This window comes from Erythrolamprus reginae, chromosome 3 (assembly GCF_031021105.1).
Source record: "Erythrolamprus reginae isolate rEryReg1 chromosome 3, rEryReg1.hap1, whole genome shotgun sequence".
In the NCBI taxonomy this organism is placed as follows: Eukaryota; Metazoa; Chordata; class Lepidosauria; order Squamata; family Dipsadidae; genus Erythrolamprus; species Erythrolamprus reginae.
Window position 1 is genome coordinate 47,936,798 of NC_091952.1, and position 27,186 is coordinate 47,963,983.

A 27,186-nucleotide genomic window follows, 5' to 3' on the forward strand; every position below is an offset into this window, starting at 1 on the left:
AATTGGATTGCTATTATTGGTTTTTGTTTTTCTGTACATGCTGTGAGCCTCCCCGAGTCCTCGGAGAGGGGCGGCATGCAAATAAATACAAAATAAAATAGTTTGATTTTAGTTAGGGTAGCTTTTTTCTGATTCAATTCATATGACGTCTGAAAGATTAAGGCCATGAGCCAACTAGAATTATCTGGTACATGCTATGCAATAGTGAAGTACCTTTTGTTTTCTCACCCAATCCAGTGAGATCCCAATAGGCATTTTTTATACTGTATTCCTAATAGTTCAGGTGCACATAATGGAAAAATTGGTTCTTTCATATGTAGGCACTGTGCTTCAATTCAAATGAATTGTTTCAATATAATATATTGCATATTTTACTTACTTCATCTGCTTCACTATGGTACTTTTACCAGATTCTCCAGCACCTAAAAGGACAAAGAAAAACTAGGATTATTTTGAGCAAAAATAATTTTTGTCCTACTAGTCAATGGAGCTAGAAGCACCAAAGCACTAGACATAATTTAAGCAACCACGCCCCTTAAGGAACAATCATAAGTAATCTACTGAGAGTTTAAGCTGAAGAGTTCTACTTATTTTCCTACTATATAGTCATTAGACTTATGTGAATGAGTCCTGACTAGAAACATAGAAACATAGAAACATAGAAGTCTGACGGCAGAAAAAGACCTCATGGTCCATCTAGTCTGCCCTTATACTATTTTCTGTATTTTATCTTAGGATGGATATATGTTTATCCCAGGCATGTTTAAATTCAGTTACTGTGGATTTATCTACCACGTCTGCTGGAAGTTTGTTCCAAGGATCTACTACTCTTTCAGTAAAATAATATTTTCTCATGTTGCTTTTGATCTTTCCCCCAACTAACTTCAGATTGTGTCCCCTTGTCCTTGTGTTCACTTTCCTATTAAAAACACTTCCCTCCTGGACCTTATTTAACCCTTTAATATATTTAAATGTTTCGATCATGTCCCCTCTTTTCCTTCTGTCTTCCAGACTATACAGATTGAGTTCATTAAGTCTTTCCTGATACGTTTTATGCTTAAGACTAGATAAAAACAGGAAAATCTGAGAGGATATGATTTCAGTCAAAGGCAAAATCTATTTTTATTCAAATTTTGTGAAATGCAAATACAGTGATACCTTGTCTTATGAACTTAATTGGTTCCAGGACGAGGTTTGTAAGGTGAAAAAGTAAATGTGAACAATGTTTCCCATAGGAATCAATGGAAAAGCTATTAATGCGAGCCCAAAATTCATCCCTTTTGCCAGCCAAAGCACCCATTTTTGCGCTGGTGGGATTCCCCTGAGGCTCCCCTCCATTGGAAACCCCACCTCCGGATTTTGCGATGCTGCAGGGGAATCCCACCAGTGCGAAAACGGGCGCTTCGGCTGGCAATGGAAGTCCGGAGGTGGGGTTTTCCATGGAGGGGAGCCTCAGGGGAATCCCACCAGCATGAAAACGGGCGCTTCGGCTGGCAACGAAAGTTCGGAGTTGGGGCATCCCAGCGGCGGCAGCGGGTTCATAAGGTGAAAATACTTTGGAAGAAGAGGCAAAAAAATCTTAAACCCCGGGTTCGTATCTCAAAAAGTTCACATGACAAAGGATTCGTAAGATGAGGTATCACTTTATATATATAACAAAACACTGCTAATATATGGAAGTGAAATTGCACCACCTAATATGGTCTGTACCAATGCAGAAGAAGAATACAGTAATAAAATTTGCAAAGCACTTTATAATCACCTGACACAATTCATCATTAAAGTGGGTCTCCACTTTGATTTGTGAATCTGGAATGATGTGATCAAATCTTCATGGAATGAAGCCTCATTTAAGTTTTGTACAACCCTAATAGCTACGTAATTCATCATATACACACACAAAATGTTAGCATTTTCTACTGGAATAATCATGTTTTAAATCAAGTTTAAATAAAAAAACTGCCAAACAGTTTGCATATCTCACTGCCAAAGAGAGAGAACTGGAGATCCAAATCCCTAAATAAGTTGTCAGATCTAACAATTATTTCTTACATTAAGTTCTTTATGTGTCAAATTAGCTGTGGGTTTTCAGACTCTCAAGCTGTATAACACACGTATGAAACGCAAATAAGTGGTGGGGGATAATTTACTTCTGATCTGAATCAACAGAAGAAAAATCACCTTCTATTCTGCAACTGACGATACTTCTGTTGTTGATCACTTTCTCTACTTCCTCTTAGATTTACTTAAATATACTTATATACCTAAGTATATATATGCTGTACGTGTATACTCATAAACTTTCATAACTTGTACTTAAATTGTACCACCATGTATTTTTTACATTGCGTATTTATGAGCGGATGTGTTCCAAGTACCAGAGTGTATACACACATAACAATATACATCTTTGTAACTAGACTTTTTTTAATGCAAGTTTGACTTAAGAAGGGGATATGCAAGGTTTAAGCAAGGTTGACTCAGTCTTCCATCCTTCCAAGGTTGCTAAAATGAGGACCCAAATTGTTGGGGGCAAGATGCTTACTCTCCATAAACTGCTTAGAAAGGGCTGTAAAGCACTGTGAAGCGGTATATAAATCTAAATTCTATTGCTATTGCAATATTCACAGAGTAAATTCACCTGGGATAAAACTTATCACAAAGATCTATTTAACTTTCTAACTGGAGTCTACACTATGTATCTATATAAATTTCAAATACAGTGATACCTTGTCTTACAAACTTAATTGGTTCTGGGATGAGGTTCTTAAGGTGAAAAGTTTGTAAGACGAAACAATGTTTCCCATAGGAATCAATGGAAAAGCGATTAACGCGTGCAAGCCCAAAATTCACCCTTTTGCCAGCCGAAGCGCCTGTTTTTGCGCTGCTGGGATTCCCCTGAGGCTCTCCTCCATGGGAAACCACACCTCCGGACTTCTGTGTTTTTGCGATCCTGCAGGGGAATCCCAGCATCGCAAAAACGAGCGCTTCACTGGCAACGGAAGTCCAGAGATGGGGTTTCCCAGCCAAGGAAGCATCAATGAAATCGCAGCATCCCAAAAACACCGAAGTCCTCAAAACCCCACCTCCAGACCTCTGTGTTTTTGCGATGCTGCAATTTCACTGAGGCTCCCCTTGCTGGGAAACCCCACATCTGGACTTCCATTGCCAGCGAAGCTCACGTTTTTGCGCTGCTGGGATTCCCCTGCAGCATCACAAAAACACGGAAGTCTGGAGGTGAGGTTTCCCATGGAGGGGAGCCTCAGGGGAATCCCAGCAGTGCAAAAAATGAATGCTTCGCTGGCAACGGAAGTCCAGAGACAGGGCATCCCAGAGGCGGCGAGGGTTTGTAAGGTGAAAATAGTTTGTAAGAAGAGGCAAAAAATCTTAAACCCCGGGTTTGTATCTCAAAAAGTTTGTATGACGAGGCGTTTGTAGGACGAGGTATGACTGTATTAGAAATTGATTCAACCCCTTTATCCAGTAATTTGTACCTTGTCTGACATCTACCTTGATAATCAGTATGACTGATGACTATACCCTTACTTGGGACTCCCACCTTTTCCACTTCAACTTCTTCCACGAGTCTTCGGATTATCAATCAGGACTGTCTGGGATGCTATTACTAACCAATGCAATCAAGTGACATTGTTCTATGGCCAGATCACTTAGTGATGGCAATCCCAGTTCAACTGTCATCATAATCTGAGGACTACTTGTAGCTAGATTCATTATTTACTTTCTCTACCGTACTTTTCGGACTATAAGATTCACCCCCCCCCCCTCAATGGGTGGAAATGCCTGTGCATCTTATAAACTGAATATGGTCCTGTTTTTGGACTCCTGATCCCCCCTCCAGTGCATCCCGTTTTTGCCAATGGAATGCATGAAGGGTTTAGGAGGCCAAAACTGGGCCTGGGTTTTTTTTTTTTGCAAAAACAGGACAGATAGAGGCCCAAAATTATTATTTCTTCTTTTCCTCTTCGAAATCTAGGCATGTCTTATGTTCTAATACGTCATATAGTCCATATATGTTGTTTTTATGATGGTTTCTTTTCAAATAAGGCTTCAATTTCACCTGGTCTACTTGACAAAGAATGACCGATATATGTTTCATATATAACACACACACACACACACACACACACATTTAATATACTGAATTATGAATGCACAGCTTTGCAAAGTAGGCTTCCCTCAAAACCCTCACAGGACAATCCTATACATGTCTATTCAGAAATAGTCGTCTCCCCCTCTTCAATTCCCAAATAAGAGGATGAACAAAGTGTCATGCAGCGTATAAGTTCTCGAAGTTATTATTATTGCACAGGATTGCATTTATTACAGCTATGAACTAGAAGCGGAATGAAGCAGAAAGTATAGAGTAGCTTAGCTTTCTAGCTCTTGTGTTATCTTATTATGCAATTCTTCCCACTGCAGCAGGGTTCCTAACACCCTACTATTTGAGCAAAGGGAGAGATCATTATAGTGTACCCGTACCCACCCACCCAAATCTGCATATACTGATGTAAATTGTGCATCTTGAATTGTAAGTTTAAAATATAAACTTTAAACTCAATATACTGATGTAAAAGAAGGAATTATATGCAATATAAAACACATGAAGATATTAATTCTGAAAATATGCAATACTGAATGCATGCTATGCAGTATTTTAACCAAATATTGCTACTTGTTTACATACATTAGAATCTCCTGGGAGTTATAATCTATCAATTACATTTTCCCAGAGGGGAAAAAAAGGTTGTCTCTAAGTGTGTTATACAAACCATGTAAAGCCAGTCCTGGACTGGGGGGGGGGGGGGGGATTAGAGTTTGCATGTATTTCATCATTATAATCTTTTGTTTTGGGATAGATTATCAGCTGTGATGCTTCTGAACTTCTAAGCGGGAATAATATACTGCTTAAAATAGTAAGTAGCAGACTGAAATCAAAAGCAAAACAGAGTATATTTACCAGGAAATTGTGTTGCCACATAATCAGTTAAGAACAATAAAAAATACTAAGCTATCAATATCACAATTAAATTCAAAAGCCATGGACAGCATAAGCCAACTAAAAATACCTCAAATGTGAGGTCTTCAATTAATTATAAGAATAATAGAACTTTTTCTGAACAGTTTTACCTGTGCTGGAAGTAGTACATCATCAAGAAATGATAGATAAATTAAAATAAAAACTAATTTTAACTTAAAGTTATTATCAATGAAGTACACTATGGGAAATTAATCATGTTAACAGAGTCATGTTAAAATATTATTCTAATTCAGTGATGCAGCTATTCAGATCGCATTTGGCATTTTTATCCACCTATGGAGCCTTTCCCAATGACATGGGATAGCGAGGCAGATGTTCCAGTGTTAGAGGAATCACTGTAGGATACAAGCTGCTCCAAGTAACACTTTTGGAATGGAGTGATACCGATGGTGTTCAAATGGTATTATAGTTGTTTTGTGGTGGCTCCCAAGGCGTCTGTGACTATTGGGATGAACTTTACTTACTTTTACTGGTCGTTCTATTTTTATTTGTGAGTCTTTATATTTTGTTATCTTCTCCAATTTCTTCCTTCTATTCTGATGTCTCCAGGTCCACCATCCAGACTCTTTATAACTGATAATTGTTAGGTCTGGTGCGTTACGCAGCAGGGGCTTCTCTGTTTTAATTCTAGAATCCCAGACCACTTTAGCTGCTTCATGTTCTATTACAGTGTTTCCCAACCTTGGCAACTTGAAGATATTTGAACTTCAATTCCCAGAATTCCCCAGCCAGCAAATGCTGGCTGGGGATTTCTGGGAGTTGAAGTCCAAATATCTTCAAGTTGCCAAGGTTGGGAAACACTGTTCTATTAAACCGACAGAGCAAAGGAGCCACTTGCTGACCAGCTCACCTCTGCATGTGGAAGGGAATCCCTCTGAAGGGTTGCAGGAACAGAGCTGAGATCTTCATCATCTGTCCATCATTTCTGCAGCCTGCTGGAGGAGTTCTTGTCTTCCAGCAGGCAGCCTTTCACTCTCAAAGGGCTCCATGCCAAGTCGACACAAAGGGCTGCCTACCAGAAGGGAATCTTCATTGCAGGAGGCAGCAGAGACGGCTGCCAATGGCGATCACAGGATTGTGGCAACCATTCATGTGAACAGACTGCCAAGCATCCAGATTGCTATCATGTGTTAATGGGTTGGTGGTATATCAATTTGTGACAGCCATTCCAAGGCTGTTATAATTCTGGGCCATCATTAAATGAATGGTCATTAAGTCAAGGACTATCTGTACACAGAGGTAGTCCTTACTTACAGCCATTTATTCAGGGTCTGTTTGAAGTTACAATGGCACTGAAAAAAAGTGATTTATGACTATTTTCCATACGTAAGACCACTGCAGCATCCCCATAACCACGTGATCAAAATTCAGATGCTTAGCAACTGGCATGTATTTATAACATTTGCAGTATTTCAGGGTCACCTTTTGTGATCTTCTGACAAGCAAATGGGGAAACAGATTCACTTAATAACTGTAAATTGGGTCATTCTTTGTCAAGTGGACCAGGTGTCCATTTAACTAAGGCTGATTTTTGCAGCCTTATTTGAAAAGAAACCATCACAAAAACAACGAGTCTTCAGAGAGGGGCGGCATACAAATCCAAATAATAAATAAATAAATAAATAATAAACATATGATAGAAAAAACATGCTCTTTCTAATGAAATAAAAATGAAGCTGATTGAAAGTGAGAAAACGAGAGCTCTGTTTCATCATCTTCAATCATCTTCATTATAAAGAGCACATTTTTTTCTATCATATATGTTGTTTTTGGGATGGTTTCTTTTCAAATAAGGCTTTGATTTCACCTGGTCCACTTGACAAAGAATTATCCTATTACTAACTTAACAATGGCAGTGATTCATTTAATAACTGTGGCGAGCTCGCTCATAAAATGGGGCAAAATTCACGTAAAACTGTCTGGCTTAGCAATGGAAATTTTGGGCTAAAATTTTGTGGTCTAAGTAAGGAATTATCTATATAAAGCATTGTCAGATGAAAAAAGATGCAAGCAAGCACCACTCTTGTGCCATACAGAATTTGAAGATGGTAGGACTGGACTCCCTGCATCAAAGAAACAGGGCACAACTAACAAAAGTCCTTCAACCATTCAAATTTTCCAATGCAATTTTCCAGAATGAAACCAGGACGTTACATGGGGAAAATAAAACAGAGAAAAAACAGCGGACAGGGAAAAAGTTAAATTATTTATCTCAAGCTGCCACTTTTCCACTCTCTTACTGAAATACTATAGCAGCTAAAGTTACATCACTCCAGATGAACTTAAAATATGCAGTTCTTGTACTGTTTGTTAAGTCAGCGTTTCCCAACCTTGGCGATATTTGGACTTCAACTCCCAGAATTCCCCAGCCAGCAAATGCTGGCTGGGGAATTCTGGGAGTTGAAGGCCAAATATCTTCAAGTTGCCAAGGTTGGGAAACACTGTGTTAAGTTCCACTGCAAAAAGAAAAGGAATAAATTATCTCTCAATGAGCAGCAAATGTTCATTTCAGATGGATCTGGGCCAGCTTTGAACTCAACCTTTCCTCTTCTTCTGGGTATCAAATTTGTTCAGCTTCTGATTAATTAATATTCTGTCAGATTCTGAGCCCCTTTATAGAATTTGTTTCCAATATTATGTTGGCTTGGAGAGAAAAACAAGGTAGGCAACGTGTACAGTGCAAAGCTTCTGGCTTCTTTACAAATCCTACATACCTGATTGGACGTGTTTTTTTTACAGGGACTAATCAAGCTGCGTGTATAAATGTTGCCCAGGTGTGGAGTGCATATGTGTATGTAAAAGGCAGGTGTACATGCAATTCCTTTGTGCATATATGTGTGAGTTTCTGCATAGAAGAAGCATAGGGCAGGTTGAATATTCTAATCTAGACCACACTACTAGGATAGGATGGGAGCTTAGAATGGAATAGACAGCAGTATTTGACATTGTTGCCAACTGCCTCTCCCATAAGGTGGACTGGGGAAATGGCGTTTCTATGCAGGCTCCAGCTCAATTAATTAAGTTCAAACTTACTTTTGCTGGCTTCTCTTACTACACTAAATTTGGTCCTGCTCAGTTTTGTTTTTAGGAAAGTTATCTTGCTGATGAACAAACTGACAAACTAAGAACAACTGCAACACTTAAATACACATAGGACTAATATATAATATTAACAAGCGACAATAATATTATATATATCACAACAAGCGACAATAAGAGGGGCGGCATACAAATATAATAAATAAATAAATAAACAAACAAACAAACAAACTATTGTTGCTTGTTGTGATATATATAATATTATTGTCGCTTGTTAATATTATATATTAGTCCTATGTGTATTTAAGTGTTGCAGTTGTTCTTAGTTTGTATAATCATAAAATATTCCCAAACACATTTTTCTAGCGAAGGGAGCATTGTATTTCTGTTTACTAATATCACTTTTAATATTTTTCTTGGTTACTCCAGTAAGATTGATTTTTTCAATTATATATTTCTTAAAAATTCTGTCAAGCTATTTTCATAACATAGAAAGCTGCAGTGATCATTATCCAGTGAAGCTATCAGCCAAATAATAAAAGCTGTATTGAGAATTACATCAATCAGCCGTTTTATAGTGTTTGAAATTTATAACTATAAAGTAAGCTACATTTGGTATTGTGTAACAACCTTAAAAGACAGCATCAAAACTGAAACATTTGCTTTATTTTTGTCAACCTTAAATCCAGTACCTAGAATAGGATGGAAAACCTGACACCCTCAAATTATTTGGCCCCCATTTTCTACAAGATACATGTTTGTTTGTTTGTTTGTTTGTTTGTTTGTTTGTTTGTTTATTAATTAATTAATTATATTTGTATGCCGCCCCTCTCCGTAGACTCGGGGCGGCTCACAACAATAGTGAACGCAATGTAAATACAAATCTAATATTTAAAAAACTAAAAAACCCATAATTAAAAAACATACACACAACATACCATATTATATATTATATTGTCACTTGCAAAATTCAGACAGAAAAACAGAAATGGGCAGATTTATTTTGACTGGAATTTATTTTGACTGAAAAATACTCTGGCTCAACTGGTCAATGGATTGTAGGGTTTCTTCAAAGTATAGTCAACAAGAGAGAGAACTTAAATATTACAAACATTCAGTGAAGGAGGTAGATCAAAACAACTGATCTCAGATATCCGGGCACTTTATGTAATAGGAAAATCACAAAACAAAAAAATCCAGGGAATGTTACGGTTGCCCTTCCTCTATTCTTCTCCTCAGTATGTTCTTCTCTGCATTGGACAACATGTCTATTGTTCTTTTGTTCCATTATTGCAGCCTTCCAGGAAAAACACTGTTGCGGAGAACCATTCTAGTTAGCTGACGTGCAGTGTTTTCTCACTTTGTCAGGAAAATTGACAAGATTCCAAGGCCTACATCAAAAGAGTGAACATTGGCTTTTATATTAGCCAATGTTAATGAAGTGCCACAGTTTTTAAAGCTATTCATTACACCAAATGGAAGCCATTCATTTAAACGCACCCAAGGACAAAGTTAATTTTACATTTAGTAGTTGTCAGTGTAATATGGGCAGGGTTATTGTTTGTGGGGAAATATGTTGTCTTTATATGAGTTAAAAGATGAACTGATGTAATTTCTTCCAGAATAACCTTCACAACAAAAAGCACCAAGTGATCAAAGTATGCATTGAGAAGTTTATTTTCTCTCTACAGTATTTCTGGGGAGAACAATTCTGCAACCAACATACAGAACAAAGACTGTGACAGCAGTACTGTATAATCATAAAATATTCCCAAACACATTTTTCTAGTGAAGGGAGCATTGTATTTCTGTTTACTAATATCACTTTTAATATTTTTCTTGGTTACTCCAGGAAGATTGATTTTTTCAATTATATATTTCTTAAAAATTCTGTCAAGCTATTTTCATAACATAGAAAGCAGCAGTGATCATTATCCAGTGAAGCTATCAGCCAAATAATAAAAGCTGTATTGAGAATTACATCAATCAGCCATTTTATATTGTCTGAAATTTATAACTATAAAGTAAGCTACATTTGGTATTGTGTAACAACCTTAAAAGACAGCTTCAAAACTGTAACATATATTGAAACATTTGCTTTATTTTTGTCAACCTTAAATCCAGTACCTAGAATAGGATAGAAAACCTGACACCCTCAAATTATTCGCCCCCCATTTTCTACAAGATACATACAAGATTACCTTCTCCAACTGGAAATAACCTCTCCTAGGAGACAGATATTGATTCTGAAATGGAGTAGGCCTAGAAGCACTGTTTGATTGTAGCCCTGATTTATAAATGTTACCCTCTACCACAAAATTAGAATTGCTACTTCTTTAACAGGATTCTGATAGATGCAGGACTGAGTACTTCTGGAGGACCACTGGTAACTACTTAACTTGCCATAAGTTGCTATTGCTATTATTATCATCTGCTGTAGTTATTCTTATTGGATTACATTTTGATGATGGCTCCAACAGATCATTATTATTATTTCTGAGGATTATGTTTTCAGTGGTTTAATAGGCTTACATTGCTGTATTACTACTGATGCTTAATTAGTTGCATTCTTATAAACCATCAAGAGTCCTTAGCAGATTTAGTGGCATACTAGACAATGCGTAACCCATTGGGTCATCCTTTGAGCTGTAGTTCCTTACTAAACTAAAGACTCCTTACGAGTCTTCGGAGAGGGGCGGCATACAAGTCCAACTAATTAATAAATAAATAAATAAACAAACAAATAAATAAATAAATAAATAAACAAACAGAGAAACTAACTATGAGTGGATTGCTATTGTTTTGGCTTAAAATTAAAGAAGAAAACTTCATTCTCCATACATTGTATGTATAGTGAGAGCAAAGCATCGCTGAAGGATGGCATCCTCACCTTCTGATAAATTAAGCATAATTCTTGGAATCATAACAGTGTCATTCTTGAGTGCACTGATGTTTACCTTTGCTATAACATGATACTTATGAAATTATTTCATGATCATCCAGATTCCATTGCAAAACCTTGGAAGACCCAAGTTATAATTATTAATAATAATAATTTATTAGATTTGTATGCCGCCCTTCTCCGAAGACTCGGGGCGGCTCACAATAAACGATAAAACAATATATATAGGCACAAATCTAATATTAAGAAAAAGTTCCTTATTAAAATGATGGGAGAGCCTATCTCCAATTCCTGTTTATATGGTAGGAGCTCAATTGTATCAAGGAATTCTGCTGAAAAATGAGTAGCATTAGCTCCTTCATTGACAGCCTTAAAGAAACAATATTCTTTCAACATTCCAGGGAAGTATTAATTTCATTAAGAGGACCAAGGCAGAGTTCTTTGAGAACAGTTCTACAGGTTTGTCAAAAAGTTGGGTAGAATCTTATCTTCAGGTAATTCTACAGGTAATCTTCAACTTGCAACTCAATTGAGCCTGAAATTATGGTTGTAAGTCATCCAGGACATATGTTGAGGTATCATATGACTGGATCTGATTTTTCAACATTTCACCATTTTTTGCAATGGTCATTAAGCAAATTCATTTTTTGAAAGAAGGCGTTTTTTTTTCTAGAAACCAGAAATAAATGCCTGAAACTGGCAAAAAAAATGTTACAAATCATGGCCACATAACAGGAGGCTACAAATTGCTATACAGGTGAGCCAGTTGCCAAGCATTCAAAATGACCACAATGGAAGAATGGCTGCTGTATACTCAAAAACGGATTGTTAAGTAACCTTGGGACCGTCCTTCATAAATTCAAAAGGTTGCTAAGCAACCAAGTGCAAGCCAAAGATTACCGGTATTTCATCGTTTTGATTTTTGTCTTCCCCCAAATCCAATATAAATTTAGAATATAGTTGTTCTCCAGCACATATTTTTCTTCAATTGAAATTTGACAAGGTATGAATTTTTTTAATGCATGAATTCACCACATCAGCATCATTTCCTCTTTTCACAACTGGTGGAAATCACTGCAGCAATTTGTTAAAAGTGAACCCGAAGGCCTAATTCTTGCCACATATATTGTGAAGAGACCAGTCCATGGTTTCAAAGTTCTCCATCCAAACCATGGGGCTCTCATCCCAGACAAAAGTCTCACATGTTAAAGCAAATCTGCAGTATTTGACTTTTTCCCCCAATGTTAAAAAGGGCAGTTCCATTCACTTTGTGGAGTATGATGAATGTGCTGTCCTACCACCAGCCATCAATGTTGCTGCAATAATAGATACTACAGCAATAACAACTATCCAGAGGTTGTAAACTGTCTATCCTGGTCCCTCCATAAGGCAAAAATTGTCAGTTTCTCCAGGAAATAGGAGCACACTGAGGGCAGATATTGGCACCAACATTATCCCAAACATTACATTAGGCAAGCCATGAATTTTGCCTCACTTTTTCTCTGAGGAGGTCTTGCTGTTGAAGGAGGATAGTATTTGTTAGAGTTTGTTGAGAAATCAAAATCAGAAACACACACAGATGATTGATTCAGCTGGATTCAATAACTTCTTTATAAACATAGACAAAATGTACAATACCATTAGCAGAGTTCTTCAATGTAGTTACAAGTAAACACAAGCAGCTTCCAATTCAGAGCATGCAGAGTGGATCTGGAGCCACACCCAGCCTTAATCTTAAATTCCAGTTTTGATTCTCTGCACAGACTCAGAAGTGGTTAGCTCCCATTGGCTGACTTACGAGGGTTGCCCAGAATGTAATGCACATTTTTTTTCTCAGCCTACAGTAATGGTACAAATGCGAAACTTTAGATATACATTATTTGAATTGTCAGGAGTGTATGTGTAAATTTTGCATTTCTTCAGACAAATAGCATAGCCGCAGCAGTGTTTCAAAATGGAATCTCTAAGTGATGTATGTTACAAACAGCATGTCCTCATTGAATTTCTCACTGCAGAGAAAGAAACTGTTGGGAACATTCACAAACATTTGTGCAGAGTTTATGGAGAATCTGCAGTCGACAAAAGTACGGTTAGTCGCTGGGCACAGAGGGTGAGGCCATTAGCAGAGCTCCAAGATTTGCAGGGTTCGGGGCAGCCAGCCACGGCTGTCACATCTGACAAGATGCAGCTGATGCTTGGGCCATTAAAGGATGCCATTCATGGAAGACATTTGGAGAATGACGAAAAGATGATTCGCACAGTGCAGAAATGGCTTCGTGACCAGAACAAGGAGTGGTACTGACAGGGCATATACGCCCTTGTGTCTCGCTGGAGGCCATAGAATGGGACAGAGATTACGTGGAAAAATAAGGCGTGTAGAAGAAACATCATTCTTTCTTGTGTGTAAGTTTCATTGCGTTCAATAAATAATTGTTGAAGAAAAAGTGTGGTGCATTACTTTCTGGGCGACCCTTGTAACATACATCACTTAGACCCCATTTCGAAACACAGCTGCAGCTACGCTATCTGTCTGAAGAAACGCAAAATGTACACATGCTCTCCTGCCAATTCAAATAATGTACAGTGGCACCTCGTCTTATGAACTTAATTCGTTCCGTGACGAGGTTTGTAAGTAGAAAAGTTCGTAAGATGAAACAATGTTTCCCATAGGAATCAATGTAAAAGCGAATAATGCGTGCAAATCCATCAGGAAAATCCTAAACTTTGGAAGGGAGGCGAACAGAGGGTGGGGAGGAGCAGCGAAAGGGGGTGGGTGGAGAAAGCAAGGCTAGCGGGGTGCTTGGAGAGGCAGCTAAAGGGTGCGTGGGAAGGAAGAAAGGCAAGGGGGGCTACCCCTCCCTTTTCTTTCTTCAAACACACCCTTTCATTGCCTCTCCAAGCACTCCGTTCGCCTTCTTCCTTCACACAAACCCTGGCAACGGAAGTCCTGAGGTGGGGTTTCCCAGCGAGGGGAGCCTCAGGGGAATCCCAGCAGCACAAGAACGGGCACTTCGGCTTGCAACGGAAGTTGGGAGGCGGGGCATCCCAGCAGCAGCGGCTTGGGTTCGTAAGGTGAAAATAGTTCATAAGAAGAGGCAAAAAAATATTAAATACTGGATTCGTATCTCAAAAGGTTCGTTAGAAGAGGCGTTCGTAAGACGAGGTACCACTGTATATCTAAAGTTTCACATTTGTACCATTACTATAGGCTGAGAAAAAAAAAGTGTGGTGCATTATGTTCTGGGCCACTCTCGTAGTTGCTATGCCTATTCATTGGCTGACCTTGTTACCATTGGCTCTCCCAGTTCATGAATATCTTAACAGTATTGTCATGCTGAGGACCTCTTACACTAATTATCATTTACTGCATATTCTCCAGCTGCTTTTCTCTTTCCTCCTTCATTTTTTCTTAACTTCTTATTCTGTACCTTTCCTTGTGATTCTGGAGGGGTGCAACCCTTTCCTTCCTCCATTCCTTTATCTCTCCTCTTCCTTATTGTATCCCACAGATATTTGGTGCCCTCTCTTGATCATGATACCCTCTCTCTCTCTGTGCACATGGAATAATTATGCTAACAATATGCTATTTTAATGTACTTTTTAAAGCCACAATGTGGCAAGTTGCTGTTCTAGCCACAGAAGAGTTTAGAATTCCTGATAGCATCTTCAGTGTGTTGTAAGAAACTGTTAGACTCATTGTTTTTAAAGGATCCTGTGACTTCCTGAGGGCCAGGGTGGATCTGCTCTATCTGATCTCTGACAGTCGAAGATGGAGCTAGGTTACACTCAATTTCAGAATCGAAGAAATCAAAAGAAAAGAAAAGAATCAGGATGAATAAGAACCAAAGTATAATGGCTAATGTATTTGACTGACACCAGAGAGGTCCAGTTTATATTTTATTTGCTACCGCAGCAGTCACTTGATGATTTTCAGCTCAACCTACTTCATAGATTGTTCTAAAGAAATACAGGAGGATGCAGCACTATGTATGCGCCCTGAGTTCTTGAACAAAGAGAGATGTAGATACATGTGCATGTTTATGTGGCAGAGAAGAGGCATAAAGCAATAAATATATCCAGGCCTTTCATCATGCACCTTTAAAAACCATAATGATGACTCAATTCCTTGTTGCTGTGTGGGAGAGGGAGCAAGGGACTGTGAGACTGGCTTAAAAACTGTCACAGAACATTGAAAAGGATGCTCACATGAGCACAGCTGCTGCTATGCTGCGCGGCTGCTGGAGATTGGTAGCATTGAAGCAGCCACAGTTTTCCCAATTTTCATTCCCTTCTAAATCATGGGTCTCAGATTCTGGACACATGCTGTAAATTAGTCCATTTGAGAGAACTTATTTCAAAAATTGTCACCATTTCACCCAGGTAAAAGTCATGACAACGAGAATTTTAGAAACATATAAAAACAATACAAAACAGTCATATGCATGACAATACAGAAATAAAGGCTGTCCCTTGACCTTGCAAGCTATAGGAAACACCTGCCTTAGCTTGCAAAAGTGTATATGAATCAATTTACTATACAATTTGGATAGTTTTTAAAAGTCCACTGAAAAGGTCTCACCAGGAAAACCCTTCCCTTGAGCACGTGCCAATGTTAATTTAACATTAGGTATGGATCCTCAAATAAAGGTTTTACCAATGATCACATGCTGGTATATAAATAGCATAGCCACCTATGGTAAGTTCTTCTTCTGATCATTTAAATGGGAACTTTCCCCAAACTGACCTTTTCATTTAAAAAATATTAAAATTTAATTTTGTGTAAATTAAATAATTCAAAAGTAATTTAAATCATTTAAATTAACTTTATTTAATAAGCATTATGTGTATGTAAACAGACATAATATATTTAAAATTAAATTAAAATTAATTTAAATGATTTAATTTTACTTAAATTAACTTTAATTTTTTTTTTAAAAGGATCATGTGTACGTAAACAGACATGATATATTTTGTTTTCCAAAAATAAGAACAGGTAGATCTTGACTTACAACCATTTGGTTCACTGATTGTTCAAAGTCAGGGGTCCCAAAACTTTAAGACTTGGGGACGTCAGCTGACAGAATTCTCCAGCCAACATAGCTGGTTGGAGAATTCTGGAAGTTGAAGTCCACAAGTCTTAAAGTTACCAAGTTTGAAGACATCTATTCAAAGTTATGGTTGCACTGACATATGACTGGCTCCTGAAGTTACATCCATTTCAGCACCCCTGCGATCAAGGGATCAAAATTGAGGTTCAAGGCAGCCCACCCACACTTATGACTGCAGGGGAACTCCGACTCCACCTATTTGTCCATCGCCCCCCAGCTGTGCATGCCCTTTCCATTTGGATACTCTGTGACCCCTCCAACCCTAGCTGCAGTCTTCTTGCTTTCGCTGATAACCAAGCAAGTCCAGCAAGTCTACATGAGGCAGCTTCTGGAAGCACAGGGCTTTATGTAATCTACACGAAGTAGTAATCTATGAGGTTCTCACAAGACCTGTGGAAGATGGTCTTACTGGCCTTCCGTAAGGCCACGAAGACCTGGCTTTGCCGGCAGGCCTGGGGGCCATAAACTAACAACCACCATGGCCAAATCGGTACATATGCATGTTGTCGTCACTGTTCTATCATGGGTTTTTTAATGAGGGTTTTATTGTTTTAGATTTTATATTCGATTTCTTTTTTATTGTATTGTATTTATATTGTTTTTTTAAAGTATCCTTATTGAATATTTACATTTAAAACAACAGAAACAAAGACAAAAAAATCATACAAACAAAAACATAACATACAAAAGCATACAACTATATAATATATACCGGTAGGTTACTTTGGTATCAGAACTTAAGCATCTAACACAGTGTTTCTGAACCTTGGTAGTTGGAAGATGCATGGACTTCAACTACCAGAATTCCCCAGCCAGCGTTGCTGGCTGGGGAATTCTGGGAGTTGAAGTCCACGCATCTTCCAACTACCAAAGTTCAGAAACATTGATCTAACAATTAACATATATGCCAGCTATTCTACTGAACCTTGTTCCTTACAGTCTATCTATGTTTTATTCTATTTCATTTTCTAACTTTATATTTATATTATATCGTTTATTGTAAGCCGCCCTGAGTCCTTAGAGATTGGGCGACGTAGAAATCGAATTAAATAATTTTTTTAAAAAACTTGGTCAGCAACTGCATCTTGAATGAGTGGCCAAGGGCAGGCCAAACCTTACCACGTGGGCTGTGGTGGCTTACGTGGTAAGACGCTGGGCTTGCATGCCGCTGAGGTCGAAAACTCGGCTCGATTCCTGGGGATAAGAAAGGAGCCTCCCCTATTAGCCCATCACATTCAAGGCATCCTGTGGGTAAGGACAACACAGATGGAAAAAAATTCCTTTCACAGAGGCAGGCAGCCACCTGGCTAACACGTGCCCTACCCTAAATAAATAAATAAATCAGCAGGAAGAGCAAGGAAAGAGTTTTTTATAGGAAAGTGAACACAAGAACAAGGGATCACAATCTGAGGTTAGTTGGGGGAAAGATTAGAAGTAACGTGAGAAAATATTATTTTACTAAAGAGTAGTAGATGCTTGGAACAAACTTCCAGCAGACGTGGTTGGTAAATCCACAGTAACTGAATTTAAACATGCCTGGGATAAACATATATCCACCCTAAGATAAAATACAGGAAATAGTATAAGGGCAGACTACATGGACCATGAGATCTTTTACTGCCGTCAATCTTCTATGTTTCTATGTTAAGTGGGACACAGAGTAGTGAGGGCAACTGCAGTTGAGACTATGCAGGGACAGCTGAGGCTTCCCAAATAGGGGTGACTGAGGCTTCCGGGGTGGCTGCAACTTCAAGCCATGCCACACTGCTGGGCCAAGGGTTAGGAGCTTCTTGCAGTTCCAGAACCCTGCTGTGCTGTGCCAAGAAACCCCTGAACCACAACCAGGCAAACTACCCCAGAGTCATGGGATGAGTCTTCAGCTAATGACAGCATTTAGTTGACAGCCACAATTGGCAACTGCCAGCAATAATTTGATTGCTGTTCCTAAGCAATGCAATTACACTTTACATAGAATTACATAGTGACAGAAATTCCACTGCCAGCAATATCAAAAACCAAAGTACAGCTGTATTTAGGAAGAAAATACTGTAGCTAGTGCCTGGAAAACATAATAGAGATATGGGAATTTGTTTGCAAGTAAAATACAAACTTTTAAACACTTTAGATCTCTCCTACACTTTAATGTGTTAGTGAATTCTTACCAATCATAAACCGTACATTAATGCATAAAGCATTGGTTCTCAACCTTTTTAATGCCGTGACCCCTTAATGCAGTTCCTCATATTGTGGTGACCCCCAACCATAAGTCTAGCACCAATTCTCCCAACAAAGCTTTAAGCTGATTGGCAAGAAGGTCAGAGGGACACCTCCACTGTAATCACCTGATTGGTTGGTTTATAAAAATATGTTCCAAGGTGCCTGAATAAAAGCTTTACTTCCTAACCCCATAGGAAATTTGTCTTTTCTCAAAGTCTTAGGCGAACCCCTGTGAAATGGTCGTTCAACCCCCCAAAAGGGTCCCGACCCCCAGGTTGAGAACCAGTGGTATCACTCTGCACAACCTTTCTGCATTAAAGGCATGGCTGAACCTTTATATTAATAGTATATTAGGAATCCTTATAGAAAATATGGAATTATTATTATTATTATTAGTCTTCGGAGAGGGGCGGCATACAAATCTAATAAACTATAACTAACTATAACTATTATTATTAATTAGATTTCTATGCCGTCCTTCTCGAGGTGACTCAATAGGCAAGAATAATTAATAAAGAAATAATATCATTGATGAGCTCAGTTATTATGAGCTCAGATGTCACATCGTTTATACTTGGCTAGCTATATTTACCAAGAAGTTAATGAATTTAGCTGAATCTGTGAATAAATAATTGCAAACAGGATTGCACATCTGTGCCAGCTCCTGGAGGGAATCCAGACAGGAAACCAAAACCATGAGTACTGATGAGCCCTTCACTGCAGGGCTATGGGAACTGAATCTTACATGTCTTAAAGCGCTTTTTCCCACCCCTTCCAGAGAACCCTTTTGAAGGACTTTCTCCACCCCCATCCTTCCTTTGGACTAGGATTTCTCTTGCTCAGACCAGACTGCAGAGCTCTTCCTCTCCCAAACCCATTACTGTTTTTCTCTATTTACTGTTTTTTTTCCAAAATCAGATGTCCTCTGAACATTAAATAAAATATTATTTTTAATTTATATCATGCTTATAGGATTCCTTAACCAAATCTAGTTGCTTTAATATACAGGGTGCGTTCCAAAAATAATGCAATTTTCTTTTAAAAAGTAATTTATTGAACACATTTGCACAAACACTTAAAATTATTCAAAGTACTGTCCTTGGGCCTCTACACATTTTTTCCAGCGACTCTGCCACGACCGGTACGCGCCCTGGAAGGCGTCTTCGGGGACCTCTCGCAAGGTCTTCGTCACGGCTTATTGGATCTCTTCTATGGACGAAAAACAGGTTCCTTTCAGGGCTGTGAACAAAAAGAAATGTGTTGGGGCAACATCAGGACTATAGGGGGCAGTGTTGGCACCTGGTGTTTGGCCAGGAATTCGCGGACTCGTAGCGTGTTGTAGCAAGGCATATTTTTCATCTGTAAAAGAGATCCAATCAGCTGTGACGAAGACCTTGCAGGAGGTCCCCGAAGATGCCTTCCAGGGCGCGTACCGGTCATGGCAGAGTCGCTGGAAAAACTATACAGAGGCCCAAAGACAGTGCTTTGAAGAATTTTAAGTGTTTGTGCAAATCTGTTCAATAAATTACTTTTTAAAAAAATTGCATTACTTTTGGAATGCACCCTATACTAAAAAGTGGAGAAAAGGAGGGAAAACCTCACAAATGGGAATTCCTAAGCCCCAGTATGTAAGAGCTTGCCTCGAAGCAACCTTGAATCACAAAAATGCTTCACTTTTACTAATTTAACACTGTACAGTATATAAACAAACCTCTCTTAATGAAATCTATTTTTTAAATCTATTTTTATTGATTTTTAACAAGTTTAATATACACACAACATAAAACAGTGCATGGTGAAAAATGCCCACCACCCCAACACACACACATACCCCACCACCATATCGGGGGTGTTTCTTATATAACCCACGGTAAGCCAAGAGCAAGTTATCTATTTACATATTATAGAGTGATTCCAATTTATTTCTTGTAGCTTGGTCTTGGATTCTACTCGTCATATATCTTCTTACTTTGTCCCATCAGTTGTTTCAATTCAGTTTCATTATCCAAATTTATCCTTTTATCCATCATTTCAAATTGAATATGGTCCACCATATACCTGTACCAATTTTGCATTGTCCATTTTGTCACATCCTTCCAACCCAAAACTATTACCGCCTGAGCGCTTTCTATTGTTGCTTGTTTTATTTCTCTAAATTCTCCCATCGCATCGCTTTTAACTAATACTGCCATTTCCTTAGTGATTGTCCATTGTATATTTAACATTCTATTTATGTCCTCTTGCACTTTTTTGCCAAAATTTCTGCACTGTGGGGCATTCCCAAATCATATGCATAAACACTCCTTTATCTCGACAGCCCTGCCAACAATTACCCCTAACCTTCTGCTGAAAGTGTGTGAGTTGAACGGGAGTATAATACCACTTATGTAATATTTTCCTTCTCATTTCCCTAATTCTTGTAGTCTTAATTTTCCTTATATTTTCTACTATATCTTGCATCCCTTGTACCTCTACTTTTATCTCATTTTGCCACCATTTAGTCAATCCTTGAATCGTGTCCCCGTCTGATTGCACTAACAGCTTATATATATTGGTTGCTTGCGCCTTTATATCCTAACTTTTTTCTTTTATTGTTTTCTCTAACCTAATGAAATCTTGAAAGAACTCTAAATCAGTGATGACGAACCTTTTTTTTTGCTCGGATGCCAACACCCATAATGCAATGTCCTTCCCAGACACATGCACACACAACAAGCCCCCCTGGTAATGATCCCCCGCGCTTGTGCACAGACCTCACCGAAGCCTCCAGACTTCCGTGAGGCCCATTGGCCCATTTTTCGCCCTGCCCAGGAATCAGGAGGCTTTTCTAAAGCCTGAGGAGAGTGAAAAACGGACCCATGGCCCAACCGGGAGTTTGTTTTTGAACTTCCAGTAGGCCCATTGGGTCCTTTTTTTCACCACCCACAGATCCATGGGATTTCCTGAAGCCTGGGGAGGGTGAAAACGGCCTCCCTCCGTCCTACAGAATGCCAAAAATCAGCCGACTTGCACGTGCATCCACACTGGAGCCGACATAGGGCAATGCCTCACGTGCCCTCAGATATGGCTCCACGTGCCCCAGGTGGCATACAAGCTTTGGCTTTATCATCACAGATCTAAATGAAGTAGAAGGCTTGCTTGGTCCATTGTTTTATTTCAACCGTAACTAGTTAAATATTCTTGGGGCATAATGTTGATAAGTATCACTGTTGTTATATCATAAAGTAAGCAAAATAACTACCAAGGAATACAGAATTCTGTATCTACGTCTGCTAATAATCATTGATTTACATTCAAACTAACAAGAGTGGTTTTTTTATTCGGTTGAATATAAATGAGACCAAAGCATTATCCTCATACAATCCATGGTTAATCATTTTTAACAGAAGCACCTCCACTTTGGCTTCTCTGAGATAAGCCTTTTAATATTGGAAAAACAAAATATACTTAATGATTTTTCATAGCACTATGAGGATCGTAGCACTACCTATCAAAGATCAGGCCAAGGGAATGAATACAGCATTTCTGTTCTGAACCTCTAATCAATCATTTTGATTGCCTGGGCCAAAAGTAATTTTGAACAATTGTATAGAGTCACTGCTTATTTAATTATGCTTAATACTTCATATAGAAACATAGAAGACTGACGGCAGAAAAAGACCTCATGGTCCATCTAGTCTGCCCTTATACTATTTCCTGTATTTTATCTTACAGTGAATATATGTTTATCCCAGGCATGTTTAAATTCAGTTATTTTAGATTTACCAACCACATCTGCTGGAAGTTTGTTGCAAACATCTACTACTCTTTCAGTAAAATAATATTTTCTCAGGTTGCTTTTGATCTTTCCCCCAACTAACTTCAGATTGTGTCCCCTTGTTCTTGTGTTCACTTTCCTATTAAAAACACTTCCCTCCTGAACCTTATTTAAGCCTTTGACATATTTAAATGTTTCGATCATGTCCCCCCTTTTCCTTCTGTCCTCCAGACTATACAGATTGAGTTCATTAAGTCTTTCCTGATACGTTTTATGCTTAAGACCTTCCACCATTCTTGCAGCCCATCTTTGGACCCGTTCAATTTTGTCAATATCTTTTTGTAGGTGAGGTCTCCAGAACTGAACACAGTATTCCAAATGTGGTCTCACCAGCGCTCTATATAGCAGGATCACAATCTCCCTCTTGCTGCTTGTTATTCCTCTAACTATGCAGCCAAGCATCCTACTTGCTTTTCCTACCGCCCGACCACACTGCTCATCCATTTTGAGACTGTCAGAAATCACTACCCCTAAATCCTTCTCTTCTGAAGTTTTTGCTGACACAGAACTGCCAATACAATACTCAGATTGAGGATTCCTTTTCCCCAAGTGCATTATTTTACATTTGTAAACATTAAACTGCAGTTTCCATATGAAAGTGAATTTGTATCTGCATTGTTCTTTTCCTCTTTTTTTAACTCTAGAATGTATTTTTTTGAGAGTGGCATGCTGTTGAATTAGAAAAGAGCAACACAGAATTCTTAAATTATAACTTCTGCCTCACGTATCCCAGTGGCCGGTCAGGTCCCACAGAGTTGGCCTTCTCTAGGTCCCATCAGCTAAGCAATGCTGGCTGGTGGGCCTAGAGGAAGGGCCTTCTCTGTGGCTGCCCCAGCCCTCTAGAATCAACTCCCTCCAGAGATCCATACCACCCATATCCTCCTGGCCTTTCGCAAAGTTTTAAAAACTTATCTCTGTCGGCAGGTTTGGGGCCGTTGAGCTTTACATCTTGCTCCAGTCATGGATGTGATTGTCTAATGGTTGTTGAATGAATGCTTTTTATACTATTGGGGTTTTAACTATTAGTTTTAGGTTGGGATTCACTCATTTTATTGTACTGCATTGTATTCCTTTGTTGTAAGCCTCCCTGAGTCTGCAGAGAACGGCAGCATAGAAATCCGACCAAATAAATAAAAAAATAAATATATAAAGTTCAACAGATATTTTAGAAATTCCCCAAAGTTGTTTTTTCCCCATTTTCAGCATTGATTCTACATTGTGAATTACATTGTTAGACCTGTGTGCATAAACCCATAGTTTAGAAATTGATTTAGCAACAAAAGCTTTAACAATATTCTGAAAATGGTTCTGAACCATTTTGAACCAGCTTATTTTGAACATAGAACAGCTGCAATTTTTTTAAAAAAATTGTGTTGGTTGAGGCAGGCAGGATTCCCTTGAGTACCATTTGTTGGGAGTCAGGGGAAAGGGAGGGTTTTGCCTTCTCTTTCTGCTCAAGATCCCCACGTACAATTGGTGGAGCCACTGTGTGACACAGAATGTTGGACTCAATGGGCCCATGCCTGATTCAGCATGGGTCTTCTCATGTTCTTATCTACTACAATTGGAATTCACCACTTCTAGAAGTTAACACTTCTCGCATGATCCCAGACAGCAAAAAACAATCACTTAAACGCATATCTTGACATAACCTTTTTCTTTAGTTCTTTTTCCATTTAAATAGTTGACAATAAAATAATGTACTCCTCAAAAAAGTACACCTAGTCCTCAACTTATGACTGATTGCTTGGTTACCATTAGAACTTATGGCTGATCCAAAAAACAGGATTTATGATCCAATTTCAAAGTCCTGACAGTTGGTTTCCCTCTCTGGTCTCATGACCAAACTTTGAATGCTTGGTAAAGCAGATGCATTTATGGCAGACTCTATTTGTAGAGTCCCTTGGCCACATAGCCATGTTTTACAACAATTTTGCCAGAAACCAGCTTGTTTCTCTTTTTGGCAAAAATGTGCCCATAGCAAACCATTGATTTGTATAATGACTGCCACAAAAAACAGTCATAAAATTGGATTGGCCACATGACCAATCCATTTTATAACTATTATGACATATGATGGCTCCTTTATGGTCATATGTCAATGGACTTTAGACATGGGATGCGACAGCCAGAAAAATTCAACATACTTCACTTAATCCTTCAAAGAAAGATCGAAAGCAAATGAAGTCCAGGTAGAAGAAGAACATCTTGGCTTCAAAATCTAAGGACTAATTTTGACAAAACACAATAGCACTTTTCATGCGGCTGTGATAAAAATAGGATCTTCATCATCCAATGACAGATATGGCACAAGAAGAAGTCAAGGACTATTTTACCTATAAATGGACTTTATTAGACTGTTACACAGGAAATAAAATGACAACCCTCCCTCTGCTGTCCAGGGTGCTAGGGTCAGTATCTCTGGTGAGTAATCGGAAAACTCATCCTGTCTCCTTTATCTTAGTTTTTTTTTAAAGATACATAGTTGTAGAAATCAAATAGTAAAATATCTTTCAAACATCCATGTAGAGAGGTGCTTGCATATTAACTGTTTATGTAGTAACTCTTTTTTTCAAAGGGAAATGTGAATAGAAACTATAGAATTCAGTAGAATGCAGAATAGATTAGAATAGCATATGGCGTATAGAGAAGTGTAGAAGACAGAAAATAGAATAGAATTAGAATAGATTTAGAATATAAGAATCAAGAATAGCGAACAGAGTGTAAAACAGAATAGAACAGAACAGTAGAATAGAATAGAACAGAACAGAATAGAATGGAAGTAGAGAATATAGAATATAATAGAGTGTACAGTAGAATAGAATAGAGTAGAATAGAATAGAATAGTAGACTAGACTAGAACAGTAGAATAGATGATAGAATGTTAGAATTCTTTATTGGCCATGTGTGATTGCACACACAAGGAATTTGTCTTTGGTGTGTATGCTGTCAGTCTACATAAAAGAAAAAGATACATTTGTCAAGAATCATGAGGTACAGCACTTTAGAATAGAATAGAAAAGAATAGAACAGAAGAATAGAAGAAGAATAGAGAATGTAGAATACAAAAGGGAGTAGAGTAGAGAAGAGTAGGAGTGGAGTGCAATAGAATATAACAGTAGAATAGAATAGAGTAGAATAGAATAATAGAGAATACAATAGAGTGTAGAGTGTGGTAGATTAGACTAGATTAGATTAGACTAGAACAGAACAGTAAATAGAATAGAATAGAAGAATAGAGAATATAGAATAGAATAGACTGTAGAGTAGAGTGGAATGGAATATAAGAGTAGAGTAGAATAGGAATAAAAATAGAAGAATAGAGAATAGGATAGAGTGTAGAGTACAGTAGAATAGAATAGAATAGAATAGTAGACTAGACTAGATTAGACTAAAACAGAACAGTAGAATAGAATAGAACAAAATAGAATAGAATAGAACAGAATAGAAGAAGAATGGAGAATATAGAATAGAATGTAAAGTAGAGTGGAATGGAATGGAATATAAGAGTAGAATAGGAGTAAGAACAGAGAATAGAATAGAGTGTAGAGTACAGTAGAATAAAATAGAAGACTCGACTAAACTAGATTAGACAAGAACAGAACCATAGAATAGAATAGAACAGGATAGAATAGAAGAAGAAGAATAGATAATATAAAATAGGATAGGATAGGATAGAAGAATAGAGAATGTAGAACAGAGTGTAGAGTACAATAGAATAGAATAAGAATAGAGAATATAGGATAGAATAGAGTGTAGAGTACAGAAAGAACAGAACAGAATACAGAGAGGGAGAGGGCTGGAACAGATCAGAACAGAACCTAGTCGGAAGGGCCCTTGGAGGTCTTCTAGTCCAACCCCTGATCAGACAGGAAACCCTCTACCCTTTTCAGGCAAAGGACCGTCCAGTCTCGCTCGTCTTCTCATCATCAAACTTCAGATCCGACCTGCCTAACCAAACCGAAGCCAACGCGGAAGGCCCCGAGATCTCTCAAGACTTCCTTCCCTAAAGCCGTTCTGAGTCTGAACTTCAGACAACGCCTTTCAAGCAAACAACACCCACCCACCCTTCACACACAAACGCGCCCGCTTCGAGGCCAGCGCGGATCCCGAGGAGACGCCTGGATCGGGTCGGATTCACTTCCTCCGTGCCTGCCCGGGGCCAATGGAACACCCATCAGTCGCGCAACTCCCACTCCGCCTGCCCGGGCCGCCGAGGAGCAGCCCGAGGGGGGAGGACGGGGACGGGGGACGCGCAAAGAACAAAAAAACACGCTACAAGCCACCAGGCCGCGCGGTGCGGAGAGCCCACCGGGGTGTCGTCCCCCCCCCCCCGCCAGCCTCCGCCGCCTTCCCCTTCGCTCTGCCCGGGCGAGGCTGAGCGGGGCAGGCCCGGGCCCCACCCTCCTTACCGAGCAGAAGCAGCTTCACCTCCTTGGAGGCCTTCTCGCCGTCCTCGCGAAGGTTGCGGTCGATCATCCGACTCCGCTCGGCCGCCGCTTTATCTTCGGCGCTCAGCGTGCAGCCCATCGCGGCGACGGGACGGGCGAGGCGGGCGGCTGGGCAGCCCTGCGCGCTCCTTCAACGGCCGCAGAAGAAGTCGGGAGGGGGAGGAAGCTGGAGAGGGCTGGGCTGGGGTTGTGGAGGGGGGGGCGGGGGAGGAAAGAGAAGCGCCACCGGAAACCTGCCTACTTCCTCCTTTCGGAAAAAAAAAATCACAGCCCGACCAAGAAGCGAATGGTCCTCTGGGAAGTGTAGTCAAAAGCGCGGGGCTGGCCTCAGCGCCGAGCGCTGGAAAAGGGGTGACTTTCTGGACACCCGCCACGTGGGGCGCAGGCGCAGGGCATAGTGGGAGCTGTAGCCCCACGAATTGTAAACAATACCTGACTTTATTTATTTTATTTTTATTTGTTTATTTTTTGTCAAGTACGTATTTGTAATAGATACTGCGCAAAAAAATAAAAATAAAGGGAACACTCAAATAACACATCCTAGATCTGAATGAATGAAATATTCTCATTGAGGAACTTTGTTCTGTACAAAG

General features: G+C 39.1%; 1 protein-coding gene across 1 annotated transcript in view; it reads right to left on the reverse strand.

Moving 5' to 3' along the window:
• Positions 1 to 26,969, reverse strand: part of GNAI3 (G protein subunit alpha i3) — a 41,163-nt gene extending 14,194 nt beyond the window's left edge. Inside the window, exons 1-2 of the mRNA XM_070745124.1 lie at positions 26,555 to 26,969; positions 380 to 422 (exon numbers count right to left, since the gene is read on the reverse strand). Of these exons, the coding sequence (XP_070601225.1) occupies positions 380 to 422; positions 26,555 to 26,672 (161 nt within the window). The 5' untranslated portion in view covers positions 26,673 to 26,969. The remainder of the gene's footprint in view (positions 1 to 379; positions 423 to 26,554) is intronic.
• Between the last annotated feature and the right edge of the window lie 217 nt (positions 26,970 to 27,186).